This window comes from Crinia signifera, chromosome 2, assembly GCF_055691185.1.
Source record: "Crinia signifera chromosome 2, ASM5569118v1, whole genome shotgun sequence".
Taxonomy (NCBI): domain Eukaryota; kingdom Metazoa; phylum Chordata; class Amphibia; order Anura; family Myobatrachidae; genus Crinia; species Crinia signifera.
In genome coordinates, this window is record NC_139218.1 from 329847972 (window position 1) to 329864421 (window position 16450).

Below are 16450 nucleotides of genomic sequence, written 5' to 3' on the forward strand. Positions count from 1 at the left end.
AGTGTCCCAGACAGTCAACCCAGAAATTCAGGCAGCAGCATTGTAAAAGCAGAGGTGTGTTTTGACTTGCAATGATATAAATACATTTTAAAGAAGTATATGTGTAATATATATGTATGTATTAACTATCAGGGGGTAACATATAGCAATTTAGGGGGCGCCAAAATGAGATTATATCTTGCCCCCCCCAACCTAAAAACGTTCCAGCGCCCCTGGTACAGGGGTTGTGTCCAGTGTACAGGGGCTGTGTACAGGGGTTGTGTCCAGTGAACAGGGGCTGTGTCCAGTGTACAGGGGCTGTGTCCAGTGTACAGGGGTTGTGTCCAGTGTGACAGGGCCTGTGTCCAGTGTGACAGGGGCTGTGTCCAGTGTACAAGGGTTGTGTCCAGTGTACAGGGGTTGTGTCCAGTGTACAGGGGCTGTGTCCAGTGTACAGGGGCTGTGTCCAGTGTACAGGGGCTGCGTACAGGGCCTGTGTCCAGTGTGACAGGGCCTGTGTCCAGTGTGACAGGTGCTGTGTCCAGTGTACAGGGGTTGTGTCCAGTGTACAGGGGCTGTGTACAGGGGTTGGGTCCAGTGTCCAGGGGCAGTGTCCAGTGTGACGGCTGTGTCCAGTGTACAGGAGCTGTGTCCAGAGGCTGTGTCCATTGTCCAGGGGCTGTGTCCAGGGGCTGTGTCCAGTGTCCAGGGGCAGTGTCCAGTGTCCAGGGGCTGTGTCCAGGGGCTGTGTCCAGTGTCCAAGGGGCTGTGTCCAGTGTGACAGGCTGTGTCCAGTGTAAAGTAAGAAAAATAAATAAACGTAATAAATAAAGTAAAAACACATTTTTGGAGGATGATGGAGGAGGAAATAGTGGGAGATCAGCAACCTGATAGAAGTGCTGAAGCTTCTACCACCAGTCATGACAAAGACGATACCTCTTTGTATTTTTTGCTCTTTGGAGCATTTCTCTTTTTTTTGGGGTAGTTTATTAAACTGCCACCCTGTCTGCCCCTGCAGTGCCGCTCTGCTTCCAAGATGTGCCAGGTTGGAAGTGTAAGGTCCACATGTATGTGATGCCCACTGCTGTCGCTTAGCTCAGTCATCCAGCTACCTCGGTATAACCTTTTGGCCTAACTACATCTCTGTCATCTTTGTTTGTCTGTCTCTGCCTATGTCCCTTCCTACTAGGCGGACCTTTAAATTTTCACCTACAGCATGTGCGCAATTGCCAATATGTGTAATTCAAGTTTTGAGGCCAATAGTGCAGAGAATGACCTCTACATAAGCCTGAAGCTCCTATTTGTGGGATGAAGGGCGCATCAGTCTGCGCTACCGGAGGACAGAACTCATCTAGTCTCCTTCCTCCGAGGTCATTGTGTTCAGGTGCAGGGGAGTTACCAGGACCGTGGTCCATCACAGCCTGAAGGTGAGAGAGTGAGTGTGACGCCAGGTAAGTGGGTCAGCTACACCTGCACGGCAGCAGGCACTACACCACAAATACCCCCTCACACATGCATCAAGAGGTTACTGTACAGAGATGTAGAGTGAATTTGGGTGTAAGAGTGCGGAATTAAGTGAGTGATCCTGGGAGGTAACAGGGGTGGCTAGGTAGACACTGGCATGATGCACAGTGGCAGCATTTAAAAATGCCATGGTCAGAGTGGGCAAGTGTTGATGATGCATCCAATGGCAGTGTATATAGACTGTTACAGGACAGGGCAAGTGGGCATCTAATATTTTTGGCATTCGACAGCATTAACATAAACGTGCGGGTGCAGTTGCGGGTGACCCAGAATGAGGCCATAAATGTCTAACATATCTCTATCATCTAAAATCCTCCTCATCAGCTGTCTGAAAGGTTGGGACATATATTTCATTTCCAGCAGAATAGTCCTTTTTTCCTTCCTGTGACACCTGGGGAAACTTTCTTTTTGCGCGCTGATGCTCAGTCCCATAGGCATTAATAGAGGATGTCATCCTTTTCCTGAAATGTTGCTCTTTAAACAGAAGTGGTTAATAAAGGATGTTTCCAGGGAGGATATTCCCAAAGCAGACTACTGTATGATTGGCCCACCTCCCCAAGCAGGAAAGTAAGTGGCGATTACAGAGAAATATATAAGGGCTTCCCTCCCTTCTGTCCCCAGTGATCTCAGGTTACATTGGCAGGATTCACTATGAGCACGCTGGCAGTGTACAGGAACATCTATACGGAAGAGCAGTTTCAGAAGGTGTATGGCACAGCTAACACAGACCTGGAGAGGCCTCCACTCACTCTCAGGGACAAAGTAGCCAGGAGGTGTAAATGTTCAGCTCACATTCTCCATACCTTCCTGAAACATAGAATACCTATTTTTGCCTGGCTACCCAGGTACAAACTGAAGAAATGGATTCTGGGGGATCTCATTGCAGGCTTGACAGTAGGCATAGTCCATATCCCACAAGGTAAGTGAATACTATAATACAACTCCGACTGGTGTCCATGGGGGTTATTCTGGTTGACCCACAGAGCTGCAAAATTCACAGCTTTGCGGGTCCTCTAAATGCCGCCCAGTGCCTGCACGAACACTTGTCCCCCCCCCTCACGCGCTGATTCTCCGCACACATGCAAATGGCTGTTTAGCATAAACATCCATCCGCAGGCTTGCGTGCGGGGGCAAAATCATTGGATGGCTGCCAACCATCGAAAGATTTCTACAGCGCTCGCAGATGTAAGACACCTCTAAGGGAACTGCACGGGCAGCTGATACCCGCTGACATCAGCTGCCCGCACCCACGTCACGGGCAAATCTCCATGGGAATGCCCATGAAATGCTGGGCGTTCTCATGGGTGTGACCAAGGCCCGATGCCCCATGCCCCCCACCTGCACTGCTCCGTGCGAGTGGCCGGCAAATAATCAATTCGCCATGGCGGCTCCAACAATGTGACTGCAAATGCGCATAAATATTTATGTGCATGCGCAGTCACGAAACATCGCTCCCCTGTGCAAACGCACAAACTCTTATGTTTGTTATTAATCAGATATTCTGCAATGACCCCTATCATTCTGAAATAAATACACTTTCATGCAGATGTGCTCCTAAAAATCCTGATAAAAAGGCTAATGCTGCTCCTCACCTCCTAGATGGCTCCCGACAGAGCAGTTCAATCGATGCTTCATTCGGGCACGCACAGCCACAAGCGCTGACTTTAGTGTTATGTTGTTCAATCATTTTGACGGACTGATAACTAGTATTTTTCCAATGTATTCCAAGGCGTTAATAATCTCTAAACTTGGAGTCAGAGACGTTATTTTGGCCAGTCCCGATACATAGATCTGGCCCCCAGCAGTATAAACTGTTTTTTTATCCTAAATTTATAACCACAGTCTACTTAGTTATGTGCTTAGAGAATGCAGTCAGAATGTCCACTGTTATGATGATGACATAGTTAAAGTGTTACTATCATAGATATCATAATTTGCATTAGGTTTGGAGTTACCGTTACAGAGATGCTGACATTAAAAATACAGCGCTTTTATTTAGACCCTGTCTACTTTTGATTATTGTTGGTATGTTCAAAGTCAACATAACAACGTCAACATTCTTATGTTGACAAAATATACAGAACCTGTGCTTTAGTGCTGTGTAGCTGTGATTATAATGTGTCCTATGATGATTTCTATTTGCAAGTCTGTCTCAGTCCATGAATATGTAATATAATGCACCATTGTGTATGTGGATGTATTACCCCCATGTTAACACACAGTGGGGCAGATGTATTAAGCCTAGACAAGAGATAAACTGGAGATACAGTGGAGATAAAGTGAAAGGAGATAAAGCACCAGCCAATGAACTGTGTTTGAAAATGACAGTTGGTAGTTGATTGGCTGATGTGTTATCTCCTTTTACCTTATCTCCACTTTTTCTCCAGTTTATCTCTTTCCAGGCTTAATACATCTGCCCCAGTATCAGATGTCTTTTTCTCCAAATCAGTTTTTTGGCAAAAGTAAAATAATGATAGGTAAATCTATTAAAGTCAGTGGAAAAGATGTATAAGATCATCGACACCACATTGCACATCCACCAGCTTCTACAAAGGGCCTATACTGTATATTTCTTACATACAATATAATAGAAACTACTTAATATTTGATGACATCATTTTACCTGTTGATCCCTAACCCATAAAACTGTTCCCTCCACCAGGTAATAACATGGCTAGAGGTGGGGTGGTCAATGATTACATTTCAAATGGAAAATGTGTTATTTGCATTGTATCAAATGTATAATTAGATATAGAAGATTTATACTAATATTTCAATAGTTGATATAATTTTATGAGCACTACAGTTTGCACCATCAAAGAATCAATCAAGGAAATAGATGTCTATGGATATTGTTGGTATGAGCATTGTTTTACTTTGAGTAATTATATGGTATACACTCAATATTCATCTGCACTGCCAGCCTTAGCTCTCCGCTGTGTTTACAGTATGTGCAAAAGTGTGTAATGCACTTTTAACGCATTAAGGGGTGTACACACGGAGCGATCCTTCTAAGCGATTTTGACCAGTGGAGTAACAAAAATATTAGAGGGCCCCCGGGACAATATCAGCACCCCTCCTCCCCTTAATATACAAGGACCCCGCCCCCCCTGGCAGGGTGGTCTGTGCGGCACGGGGGTACCTGTGGTCAGGGTCCGGGAGAGGTCCCTGTGGCACTGAGTATGACTTTGCTGGGGTCCCTGCAGTGACCTGGAAAAGGCGGCGCGGGCAGCGCTTCTAACTTTGAAACCACTGGCCGCATGCTGATTGGCTGAGATTCAGCCAATCAGTGTGCGCCCAGTGTTTTCAAAGTTAGAAGGGCTTCCTGCACCGCCGGGCAGCGGAAAGCGTGCTGTTTCCAGGTCACTGCAGGGACCCCGGCAACGTCATACTCAGCACTGCAGGGACCTCCAGGCTCTCCCTGACCACAGGTACCCCCGCGCCGCACGGACCCCTGTGCTGCATGGACCCCCTTGGCCGCTCCCCGCTGCACCCACAAGGTGGGGGGAGCTGGGGAAGTAGCAATAGTGCCCGCAGACCCCCTGGCGCCTCCTCACCGTCGCGGGGGCTGCGGTGCTATAGTTACGCCACTGATTGTGACTACATAGTCAAAATTGCTTAGAAGGTTAGTAAAGATCTCTGTCAAGGTTAGACAAATCTCCCTATAATATCGCTTTGTAAAAAAGAGTTGCCAGGCAGATTATCATGAGTGTCTATCTATTCTGAGCATTGTGCCTGGAGAATTTTACATAGTAACCTCTTCACACATTGGACCTTATTCAGGTTTGTATGCTGGCATGTGAGCTTGATGTTTTGCATATGCGCAGCGACATTTATGCGCATGTGCATACGCAGTGTGCATACGGCCATGGCAAACAAACTGCACACCCCCAAGATTGCAGGCGATGGGAGGGTGGGGGGGGGGGGGGGTGGCAGCGGTCCGGGGTACTCACCCAGTACGAAAGTGCACACATATATAAGTGATCTTTTGATGGTCGGCAATCATCGAAAGATGTGGGTTTTCCCCCGCAGCCTGCGAATGGATGTTTATGTCGAACACACTCTGCGAATGGGTGGTGGCCAGGCCACCATTCGCAAAGCCGAGGTTTGGTGGACTCACAGCCTTGCAAATCAACCAGAATAACCCCCATTGTCAAGATACTGTATAGCGTTCTGTGTCTCATCCATCATCTCCACAGCTCGATCAAATTCTACGGGTATGGGTTGTTGGGTCAATAGTGTCTAGGTTGACAGTCAAAAGGTTGACCACTATTGGTCGACAGTCAATAGATCGACACATAAAAAGGGTCAACATACCTTAGGTTGACATGGTCAAAATGTCGATATGGTCAAAAGGTCGACGTAGAAAATAAACAACTGCAACTGCTTTCTCTAACAAACTAGGGGCTGCTGAGAACAGGACCGCCCAGGTTGCCGACTCCCTTACTCTGATGCGATTGCCAAATATTTGCAATCACATTGCAAAAATCTGAATGCATTGCAAAAATGTGATGCACTCGCAATTCCAGGTAGCCTCCTGCCTGCACAGCCTAGCAGCGAAGTTAGGCACATTACAGCCATTTTTCAGCTCCCATCAAATGCGTGTGAGGTCATGCACGATGCGGTGGGTGTGCATGCGCAGTTGTGCTATAATCGCTGATTAACAGTTGGGAGCTAGTGAATTAGGATCATAGATCTCTATATTCAGTAAATGAAAATACCAACTCTTTTACCTGCCGTTTAAAACCACATATTCACTGTTCAGAGATAATGTATCTCTACATTTATAGGATTACCTTAATATTTCCAGTGTCTCATCTCTGGAAGAATGGGGCACTAATATGTTTAGTTTAAGATCAGTCAATGTTTTGTTTAAATACTTTTGAGAGGTCTTTTAAATCTGTTTCATGCTGAAAGCTTTCGACCACAGCACTACATAGCATTACATTAACCCTTTGATTATCAATATTGCTGTGAGAGATCTTGAAAATATTCATAAAAACGCCAGCATCACTCACAGCGACTGTTCTTTTTTGGGTGAAACATTCAGTAATACTTCATTTAATTGACTTGGCTGTATTTATATTTATTTATACTAAAAGAACAGTGGCTGTGAGCTATGCTGGCATTGTTAGCAGATATTTTGAGGATCTAGCACAGCAACATTGGTACTCAAAAGTATTTACAATTGGCAATGCATACTGTATGTATATTCATAGAGATTGCCAGAGATGGATAGGGGCAACAATAAACCCCTCAGTGAGCCCATTTTACTGCAACAAGGGCAGCCCAACAGTACAGCATGCATTCGTACTATCTACAATATAATGGGTGACATTTAATGGGATGAGATATTCTGACTTTTGTGATTTTTAGTCAAAAAAAGGCCAAAATTTGCACATTTTCCGAAATTGACAACTTAATAGGTTGCAAATTTATTTGCACTTTATGCCATGAAAACAGATGTAAACAGTAGTTTGCAGGAATCTATTATCTGCAAACTTTCTTTGGTAATAGGTATGCCACCTATCAACAGCTGGTGGGTTAGGCTGGTAAGCCTCCCGACTGCGCAGGAAAAGGATAGAGTGAAAAATTTTTCACTCTCCTTTCCCCCTAACCTAGGGAGCGTGTCCCGGGCTCGTGCACGTGCACCCTGGTCACGTGCACGCACGCGCTCAACTGGATCCCGCCCCAGCAGATCTGCACTATATAGTCAGACTTGTATGCAAATCGGATGTGCCTTCAGATACTATCCACGATCAGATCTGATCAGATCGTGGATAGTATCTGAAGGCACATCTGACCGTGTGTACACACCATTAGGCTAGTAGAGATGCTAGTTTTTTAGATAACAGGCCCGCATCTGTTGTAGAATCTATGGAGGCCAGGAATTGTAAAAGTGGTTCGGTGTCCCATGTGCTAGAGTAGCGGGGACAACATGGTCTGGAGAGGAAAGCTCCTTTCAGCAGGCGTAGGTAGAGCTTTATTCTCTGTAAGACCGGGAACCGCTAAGGCGGAGCAGTAAGAGCGTATGGTGGTAGATGCCAGGCCAGCTTCAAACTTAGCTGCTAAGAAATCTAAGGCTCAATTGAGGGTATTGGAAGAAAGGGCTTGTGACTGAGTAGCTATCCATGTACTGTATTCGTCAATGATAGCTCGGTATCTGGTCCTTGTTCTGGGTCTCAGAGAGGCATTAATGAGTGTAACTGATGCAGATGATAGGTTGTCGTTTGCTAACAGCCGAGTAATATCGCCATCCACATGGATTGTGGAAGTTTCTGGAAGAGGTCTGGGGTCCCTCGGAAACAGTCTCTGGAGAGGCCTAGAGGAATCTTGGGACCCTTGCGCAACTGATTCACTAAGGGGAAACAGATCCTGGAGGGCCACACTGGGTAGACCAGGATTATGTGGGCACTCTGTCTGTCCTGATCTTGTGGAGGACTTTTAGCAGTAAGGCTGGAGGGGGAAATGCATATGGGAGTGGAAGGTCTGTCCATGGAAAGGACATGGCATCCATGTGTGATGCTCCCTTTGTCCATACCCTGGAAACAAAGGTTGGAACTTGTGCATTGGATGGGGTCGCAAAAAGATCTATCCCCGGAAACCCGAATGTTTTGATAATGTTCTGGAAAATCTGTGGTCTGAGGCTTACACTGTCTAAAGAGAGGTGTTCCCGGGATAAAGAGTCTGCCAGTTCGTTTAACTCCCCCGGTATATAAACGGCTGTGAGGAGAATGTTCCTCTGGACTGCCCAATTCCAAATCTCTACTGCCTCTAGACAGAGATGGAGAGATTTAGTGCCTCCCATTCTGTTTAGGTACGATACTGCAGACCTGTTGTCTAAGAAGATCTGTACTGATATTTCCTGCGTGTGGGGAGGAATGAGGGAGTGTAGCGCTAGTTTGGCCGCCCTCTGCTCCAATAGATTTATGTGGAACCTGGATTCCTGAGTGGACCAAACGCCTCTTATTGCTTTGTTTTGTGTACATGCCCCCAACCCGTCAGGGAAGCATCTGAGGAGATTATTATGTTTGGTGTTGGGTCTAATAAAGGTCTGGGCATTGTGGGAGGGAAGAATTGTCCAGTTCTCCATTTCTGTTTGAACTGGAGGTGTTAATTTGATTTTCTCCCTCCAGGAAAAACCCTTCCTGAGAAAGTTTCCTAGGAGGAACTGGGAAAATCTGCATAGGAGAGGGACTTGCAGAAATCCAGGACCCAGAGCTCTCATTTTCCCTATGAGTTTGGCTAAGTCTCTCATCGATAGCTGGCGATGGAGAATACGAGAAATGACCATTTGTACTTCCGTCCATTTCTCTGGTGGGACTGCGATTGAGAAAGAGATGGAGGCTATTAGGAATCCCAGGAATATTAATGATTGACAGGGGACTAGAATCGATTTGGTGTAATTTATGGTGAAACCAAAGTCTAGGAGAAGGGTTGTAACTAGATCCCGTTGTGAGATACGAGTGTCTCTGTCTGGGTGAACTACTAGTAGATCATCCAGATATATTAGACAACGGATTCCCTTCTGATGAAGGTGAGTCACTACCACCTTCATCAGGCGAGTAAATGTGTATGGAGCGTTTGACAGTCCAAAGACCATCACCGTCCATTAGTATAGTGTGTCCTTCCAGAAGAATATTAGGAAACTTCTGTGATTTTTGCAGACCTGTATTAAACGGAAAGCCTCTTTGAGGTCTATCTTGATACAATAATAGTTTTTGGAAAGTAGGAATGGGACTTCTGGTAAGCCCTCCATCCTGAATGTGCATCTTTTTATGAACCGATTTAGGTTTTTTACATTCAAGATGGGTCTGTAAGAGCCATCTGTTTTCCTTATAGGGAAAAAGTGACTGATCCAACCTTTTTTGGTTTTGTCCACTAATTCAATCTTGCCCTGTGATAGTGCTATGGACAACACTTCGTCTAGCAGCGGGCTGCAATTTTTTGTACAGGGAAATGCTTGGCACGGAAAATGGATAAGAAGTAGGGTTAGCCCCTTCTCTATAATTTTTATAATCCACTTGTCTGGAAATTTTTTCCCAAACTGTTAAAGCTTGAGAGAGGCCAAGGTGGGAGGTTATGTGTACGGGACCTACCATAACCTGCATCTCTCCTTGAGGGGTCCTGTTGAAGGATGTTCCACCTCTGGTGGGTCCTCTAGATCCTCTGGTGGTGCCACTGTAGTCTCGGGCCGAACCAGTGGCGTAACTAAGTTTTGGGCCCCCCCCCCGCCGTTAGGGGGGCCCCCCCGCCGCCGCCCCGCCAAGCACCCCCAATCCCCCGCCGCCCATGCAAACCCCCCCCCAATCCCCCGCCGCCCCGCCGCCCATGCAAACCCCCTCAATCCCCTGCAGCCTTACCTATAGCGCTGGTCTCGGCGGCTCTGTTCTTCTTCTGCTGAGGACCACCACAAAATGGCCGCCCCCATACAGCAGATAGTTTCAGAGAACTGTGTGCTATATGGGGGTGGCCATTTTGTGGTGGTCCTCAGCAGAAGAACGGAGCCGCCGGGACCAGCGAAATAGGTAAGTCTGCGGGGGATTGGGGGGGTGTAACTATAGCACCGCAGCCCCCGGCGCCCCCACATGCACAGCGCCCCCCCGTGGTGGCAGGGGCTGCAGTGCTATAGTTACGCCGCTGGGCCGAACCACTGACTGATGCAACTCGACCCTCCTGGAGAAAGGGTCTTCTGGAGGATTGGGGATCCTTGAGATCTGAGAAGGATCTGCGGGCCTTATATTGTATCTAAACCTCATTGATGAAATTTGGACCGAACAGGTCTCCATCTACCAGGTTAGGTGCCTCAATGGGTTTAGGGGCGAGGTTAGTTAAACCTGCCTTTGCGAGCCAGCGTACTCTGCAGGTATTTGTTATGAAATCAAAGGTTTGGCCAATCATTAAAGTGGCTCTGCTAATAGCCTTAAGGAGGGCGTTCTTAGATGCTATTAAGGAATCTAAGGAGCCGCCACATTCTCCCTCCTTTTCAGCTTTAGCTAGGACAAAAAGGAGGGGACCAGCTGCGTCTGACACTTTCAGCTGTATCTTCCTTAGAAGGTTATCATTAGCGTCACTTTGGGTTCTTTCTCCTATCAGTGAGCTGAGTGGCGGGTCGATTTCGGGAGCAAATAGGGCTGGTATATTGGGTATGCCAGAGTGGCTTCTTAGAACCATCTCGTCCTCTTTCACCAGTGCAGTTCTAAATGCTAATTGGGCAAAATTGTAAACATCTGAGCGATCGTTAAGTGCCCAATAAGAGGCATATCATTTATTAGGCAGCATTCTGCCCGCTAATTGTACCCTGGCCATTTGCAGGTCACTGTAATTGCCTCTTTAAGAGGATGCAGAAGTTCTAGTAACCTCCTTTGACGCCCAGTCTACCTGAGGGGTTTGTGGCTCACTATAATCATGAGGTTTAGGCAGTGCCTGCTGCTTGCTGGAACCCTTATGGGACTGGGTCAGTGCATGCTGCCGTTCAGAGGCAGTATATTTGTGCCGGCCGTGGGCAGAAGATGGTGGTATGTCATGCACCATTTGTAAGAGTGTACGGGCGTCTCTGTGAGAAACATTGTCTGTATGTTTCTTTTTAGTGGTATGTTTCCTCACCTTTTTCTGAGGAAACACTGTTGCTGACCACCAAGTGGCTCCCTCACAGACTGATAGCTGTCCCTGCTCTCCACTTTTTTCTCTTTACAATTAATTCTTCTGAGGAGGAACTGTTCTCAGACTCCTGTTGCCTCCTCTTTCTCCTTGTTTTAGGACACTTGCTGACGGATGGGGTCTGGTAAAGTGTGTCTGTTGCAGAGTCCTCCATCCTATCAGCGCTGTAGAAAAAACTAAAGCTAGGGGGGGTATCCAGGGCTCAGGGGAGCGTGCGTGCACGTTACCAGCCTGGGACCCGCTCCCTAGGTTGGGGGAAAAGGAGAGTGAAACATTTTTCACTCTATCCTTTTCCTGCACAGTCGGGAGGCTTGCAAGCCTAACCCACCAGCTGTTGCTAGGTGGCAAGCTTCCCGGCGAACAAAACAGAAGATCGCAGTGTCTGTACAGTGTTCCTGTGGAGCTGGAAAAGCGCAGAAGACATCCCACTTCCCCAGGATCCCTGCCCAGGTTGACCGGTCAGGGGCTGAATGCTTTGGCTGGGGGGACTTGTATAAAAAATCTTCCCCCAGCTTCTTGAAATACAGGGGAGACTTACTTATTTTGTCCCCCATATATTGGGAACCAGGACCTGCCCTTGAGCCTGGTACTGGGTTTTAAAAAATCAAGGTGACCCCATTTTGCTTTGCCCAGCTAAATTAGGGCTGGCTCTTTGAGTCCGGGTTGGTTATGCTCAGGAGGGGGGACCCAACGCCGTTTGTTTTTATTTTTACAAAAAACGCACATTACCATGTCTCCAAAATCACACATGTCCACAAATTCGCACATTTTTATGACTAAAATTTGCACATTTTCATGACTAAAAATCGCACCATATCGCACTTTTCACCCGCAAATTCGCATCCCATTAAATAGTCAATTTTTTTTAAAAGATTCCCGATTTCAGAAAATGCAACAATGGTGGTTATTGTAGTTCACTCGCAAAGGCACAATCACTCTCTTATAGACAAATCCATGTGCACTGCAGGTGGGGCTGATGTAACATGTGCAGAGAGTGTTACATTTGGATGTTTTATTGTTTTTGTGGAGGGTGAATACTGGCCACTTTATTTTTACACTGCAATATAAATATCAGTTCAAAGTACAAACCCTGCCCAAATGTAACTCTCTCTGCACATTTATTTATTAACAGTTTCGGTACTTATGTAGTAACTGGGCTGCCGATTTTTTGATTGTATGCCTTAAGTTAAGGCATACAATCAGATGCGATGCGATGCGATATCGCATCGCATCGCATCCGATATCGGATGCGATGACCCGATTTTTCCATAGGAATCAATGTTAAAATGATTCCTATGGAAAAATGGGTCCTTTTCATACCCCTACTATCCAAGTGGGCATGGAGTTGGATATAAACCTGTGGCGAGCGTAGCGAGCCACCGAGCCCGAAGCGTGGCGAGCGAAGCGAGCCCCGCGAGGGGACGGTATTCGTCCCCTCGCGGGGCTCGCTTCGCTCGCCACGCTTCGGGCTCGGTGGCTCGCTACGCTCGCCACAGGTTTATATCCAACTCCATGCCCACTTGGATAGTAGGGGTATGAAAAGGACCCATTTTTCCCATTGAATTCCATGTTAAAATGGACTCAGTCCATTTTAACATTGATTCCTATGGAAAAATCGGGTCATCGCATCGCATCGCATCGAATCGCATGGTCGCATGCGATGCGATGCGATCTCCCGATCCGACCCGATTTAGAAATCGGCAGCCCAGTTACTACATAAGTACCACAGTTTCTTATATAGCGCACACAAATAACGCAGCGCTTTACAGAGCATAGTTATGAGCAAAACATGTTACATCAGCCCCACCTGCAGTGCACACGGTTTTGTCCATAAGAGAGTAATTGTGCCTTTGCGAGTGAACTAGAATAACCCCCAATGTGCGATTTCAGAACCTTACTAAAAATTGCATCCCATTAGATGTCACCCAATATGTCAGTTTTATATCTTACAGATTTTAAATATCTGTGCTAAAGTGACTATCGGTAGAGGGATTGGTTGGGTCAATCGCACAAGATGACTGTTTCAGAGTTGCGGACCCCTAATGCGGATGATCTATAGTAATGTCTATTAGACCATAGGGGTGTGCTACCTTGGGACACAAGAGTTAGGACAATATTTGCAAAAAGAGATACTATATAGCTCCCAAACTCAAAATACTAGCTCCCAAACTCCAAGGAGTCCATTCCCTCCCTGTTCCGAGATTCCCTGGTGTATTGACACGGTGGGATACCCAAAGTACGCAAGAGGGTCTGTTAGTGTATTGGCGCAACTCCCCACCATTATGCCATCACGCAACAGACAGGACCCTGACACACACACAGGTGTTTAACTAGTTGTGTGGATATAAAGGAGTCACAAGAGGTTGCTATACCCACTCCTATCTAGGCACCCAATTTATGAGATCTGGCAGCTACCCGGGCGGAACACTACATACCCGCAGTAAACTGTACAGAACGGGTTAGCCTATATACTATATCATAATAGCAGGAGTTGCTCGAGAGGTTATTTAACCCACTCCTATACGGCACCTTATATAAAGATCTGCAGGCAGCCATTGTGATATATCATAACTCGCAAGGTCTGCACGGATCTAGGTAGCCTACACACAATACAATCAGTGAAATACACCAATATCTTTACAGCTATATCTGCCTGCCACCACAGTTTTTAAAATTGTGTGAACCCCACCCATGTATGTTATGTGTTTCTCTTTTAAGAAATTTTCGCAGCTTTTTAAGTAAGAAAAAAATAAAGGTTAATTTTTAACATTTTCTCTGAGGTGCACCTTATCAAGGACATTCTTTTCTCTTTTTGCAAATATTGTCCTAAAGTGACTATCGAAATACATAGTAGCATTTTTTGTGGTAAAGAATTTGTGTACTGTGACAAGGGCACTTGTACGTTATCTGAAATCTGCTATAGAAATGTTTCCTGCTGTACCAAACATTCTACATACACTATACATTCACAGTAAATCAAATTACAGGCGCGTGGCAGCACGTTACAGACCTGTGATCTGAGATAGAAAGGAAACCTTGCAAGAGTACCTCTTGTGTCCCTCTTGTGTCTCATGTTGCCAATCACAGGAAACTATTACATACACACATTGATGATAGTAAACAATGACATCTTGTTGTGTTGAAACATTACAAGTATATTGTCTGCAACAACTATATATATATTTCCCTGCTATAATGCTGAATAGATACTGATGTCAAAATTGTTCATGACGGTATATCAATTATGTATTGAAAACAAATATTTGTTTTATTTACTGTAGATAACTGATTTAAATCTAATTTCATTACATTATTATTGTTATTCTTCATATGCTGGAAATAAATACGTTAATTATGAGGAGTGGGGAAGGGGGGTGTTAGATGGGGGCGGGGGGGGGGCGTATCTGCATAAACAACAATTTGTGGATAGTTTTACTTATAATTAAGGCCCTGCTACTGGGCCGGATTTTCCACAAGGCTGTCCATGCGTGTCACTTACCGGCCCGCTGGTACACTCTGTGTCGTGCCTGCTGGAGATGGTTGGCATGATGTCCCTGTGTCTGTTCCTCACGTGGTACATGTCACTCTGTATTGTTTCATACCTCCCAACATGATCCACTCCAGAGACAATGCTCTGCTTATGGATTTTCCTCTTAAGGTATGAGTGCCATCACCAGTGGTGAAACACCTTTCTTATTAGTAAACCTGTTGAAAACAGGTGATGACAATCATACATTAAGAGGAAAGTCCAGAAGCATTGGGTGACATTCTATGGATTGAGATAAATGCGCATGTTTTTATATCGCACCACATCGCCGCTATTCGCCCTTTTTCAAATCGCATTTTTTTGTAATAATTCGCATATTTAATGGGATGCGCTTTGGAGGCTGAAAAGTGCGAAGTGGTGCGATTTGCGGCGAAGTGGTGCGAATTTAAGTCACAAAAAAGTGCGATTTATTACGCCGGTCATGTGCGAGTTTTGGACCAACCGTAGTGCGATTTACAAAACTGTCTCCGCATGACTAAGAACCCCCCAACCTATTGGCCCACCTCTGTCCCCTCCATTATGCATCACACCCCCTATATAAAGGGGCACTGGCGCCATTTCACTCTTTGATAGGAAGTAAGGAGCATGGAGAGGAGCAGTGGCAGTGTGAGTAGAGGAAGAGGTGTTAGTGGCAGAGTGAGGAGTGGCAGAGGGAGCAGTGGCAGAGTAAGGAGTGGCAAAGGGAGCAGTGGCAGAGTGAGAAGTGGCAGAGGGAGCAGTGGCAGCAGCCAGCCAAGTGGGAGAGCCAGCAGTGTGGCAGGCAGCATGGCCACAGCAAGGCCAGCTCCAGACCAGGCCCTGGGCGTCCAGCCCCAGCAGGAGGAGGTGGAGGATCCGCTGGCATCCCCATCCTATAGCCAAGACCTTGACCATACCCCACAGCAGCTGCAGGAGGGCCACATGTCAGAGGTGGATGAAGATGGAGGTGTGGAGGAGGAAGACACTGGCATGGAGGAGGAGGGGTACATGGCTTGAGTAGAAAATGAGGAGGAGGAGGTAGAAGCTGGCCGCACAAAAAGTGGCCGAAAGGTCAGATTTTCCTACGAGGAAAATGCTGCGCTTGTCCGGGCTATCATGCCTGTGTTTGACCGGTTACTTGGGAAAACACACCACAAGACCACAGCACAGCGGAAAAGGGCTATGTGGAAGGACATCACCCAGGCGGTGAACGCTGTAAGTCAGCACAAGCGCCTGGTCAGAAATGTCAAGAAGAGATTCAATGACATCAAAAGGCAGCTGAAAAGTAAAATGGCCATGGAGTTGGAGGAGGCCACCAAGACTGGCGGAGGAAGCCCCACCACTGTCTGCTACACGTCCTATGAGGTCAATCTCAAAAGAATCATACCCCCTGAGGTCCTGCCTGGCATGCACGTCGCGGATACCGATAGGCCGCAAACGCCATCCAGAGCTGGTAAGTGTGACCACATGCAATCTTAAACAAACATGCCAATGTTTTCTAACTGTAATCTTCACTTGAATTGTTATGCTAAGTAAAGTGCTGCTGTGGAACTACATAGCCCAGCAAGGTCATGAACAATAAATTGCCTGCTCCTACATTCAAATTGCTCATAATGCTGGGCCTTGTAGTTCCACAACTGCTGATATTGATCAACACTGTAACATTCTTTCTAGCAGCCTAACATGTATGTGGCCAAAAACACATAGGTGTACTGGTGGTTTAGCTGCCATGGCTACATACCACAGATTATCCAACAGTTGTAATGTGTCCAATATTTTAAT

General features: G+C 46.4%; 1 protein-coding gene across 1 annotated transcript in view; it reads left to right on the top strand.

Moving 5' to 3' along the window:
* The first annotated feature begins 2139 nt into the window (after positions 1-2139).
* The window catches only part of LOC146057753 (solute carrier family 26 member 10-like), a 68041-nt gene continuing 53730 nt past the window's right edge, over positions 2140-16450 (top strand). Inside the window, exon 1 of the mRNA XM_083169402.1 lies at positions 2140-2422. Within this exon, the coding sequence (XP_083025528.1) occupies positions 2155-2422 (268 nt within the window). The 5' untranslated portion in view covers positions 2140-2154. The remainder of the gene's footprint in view (positions 2423-16450) is intronic.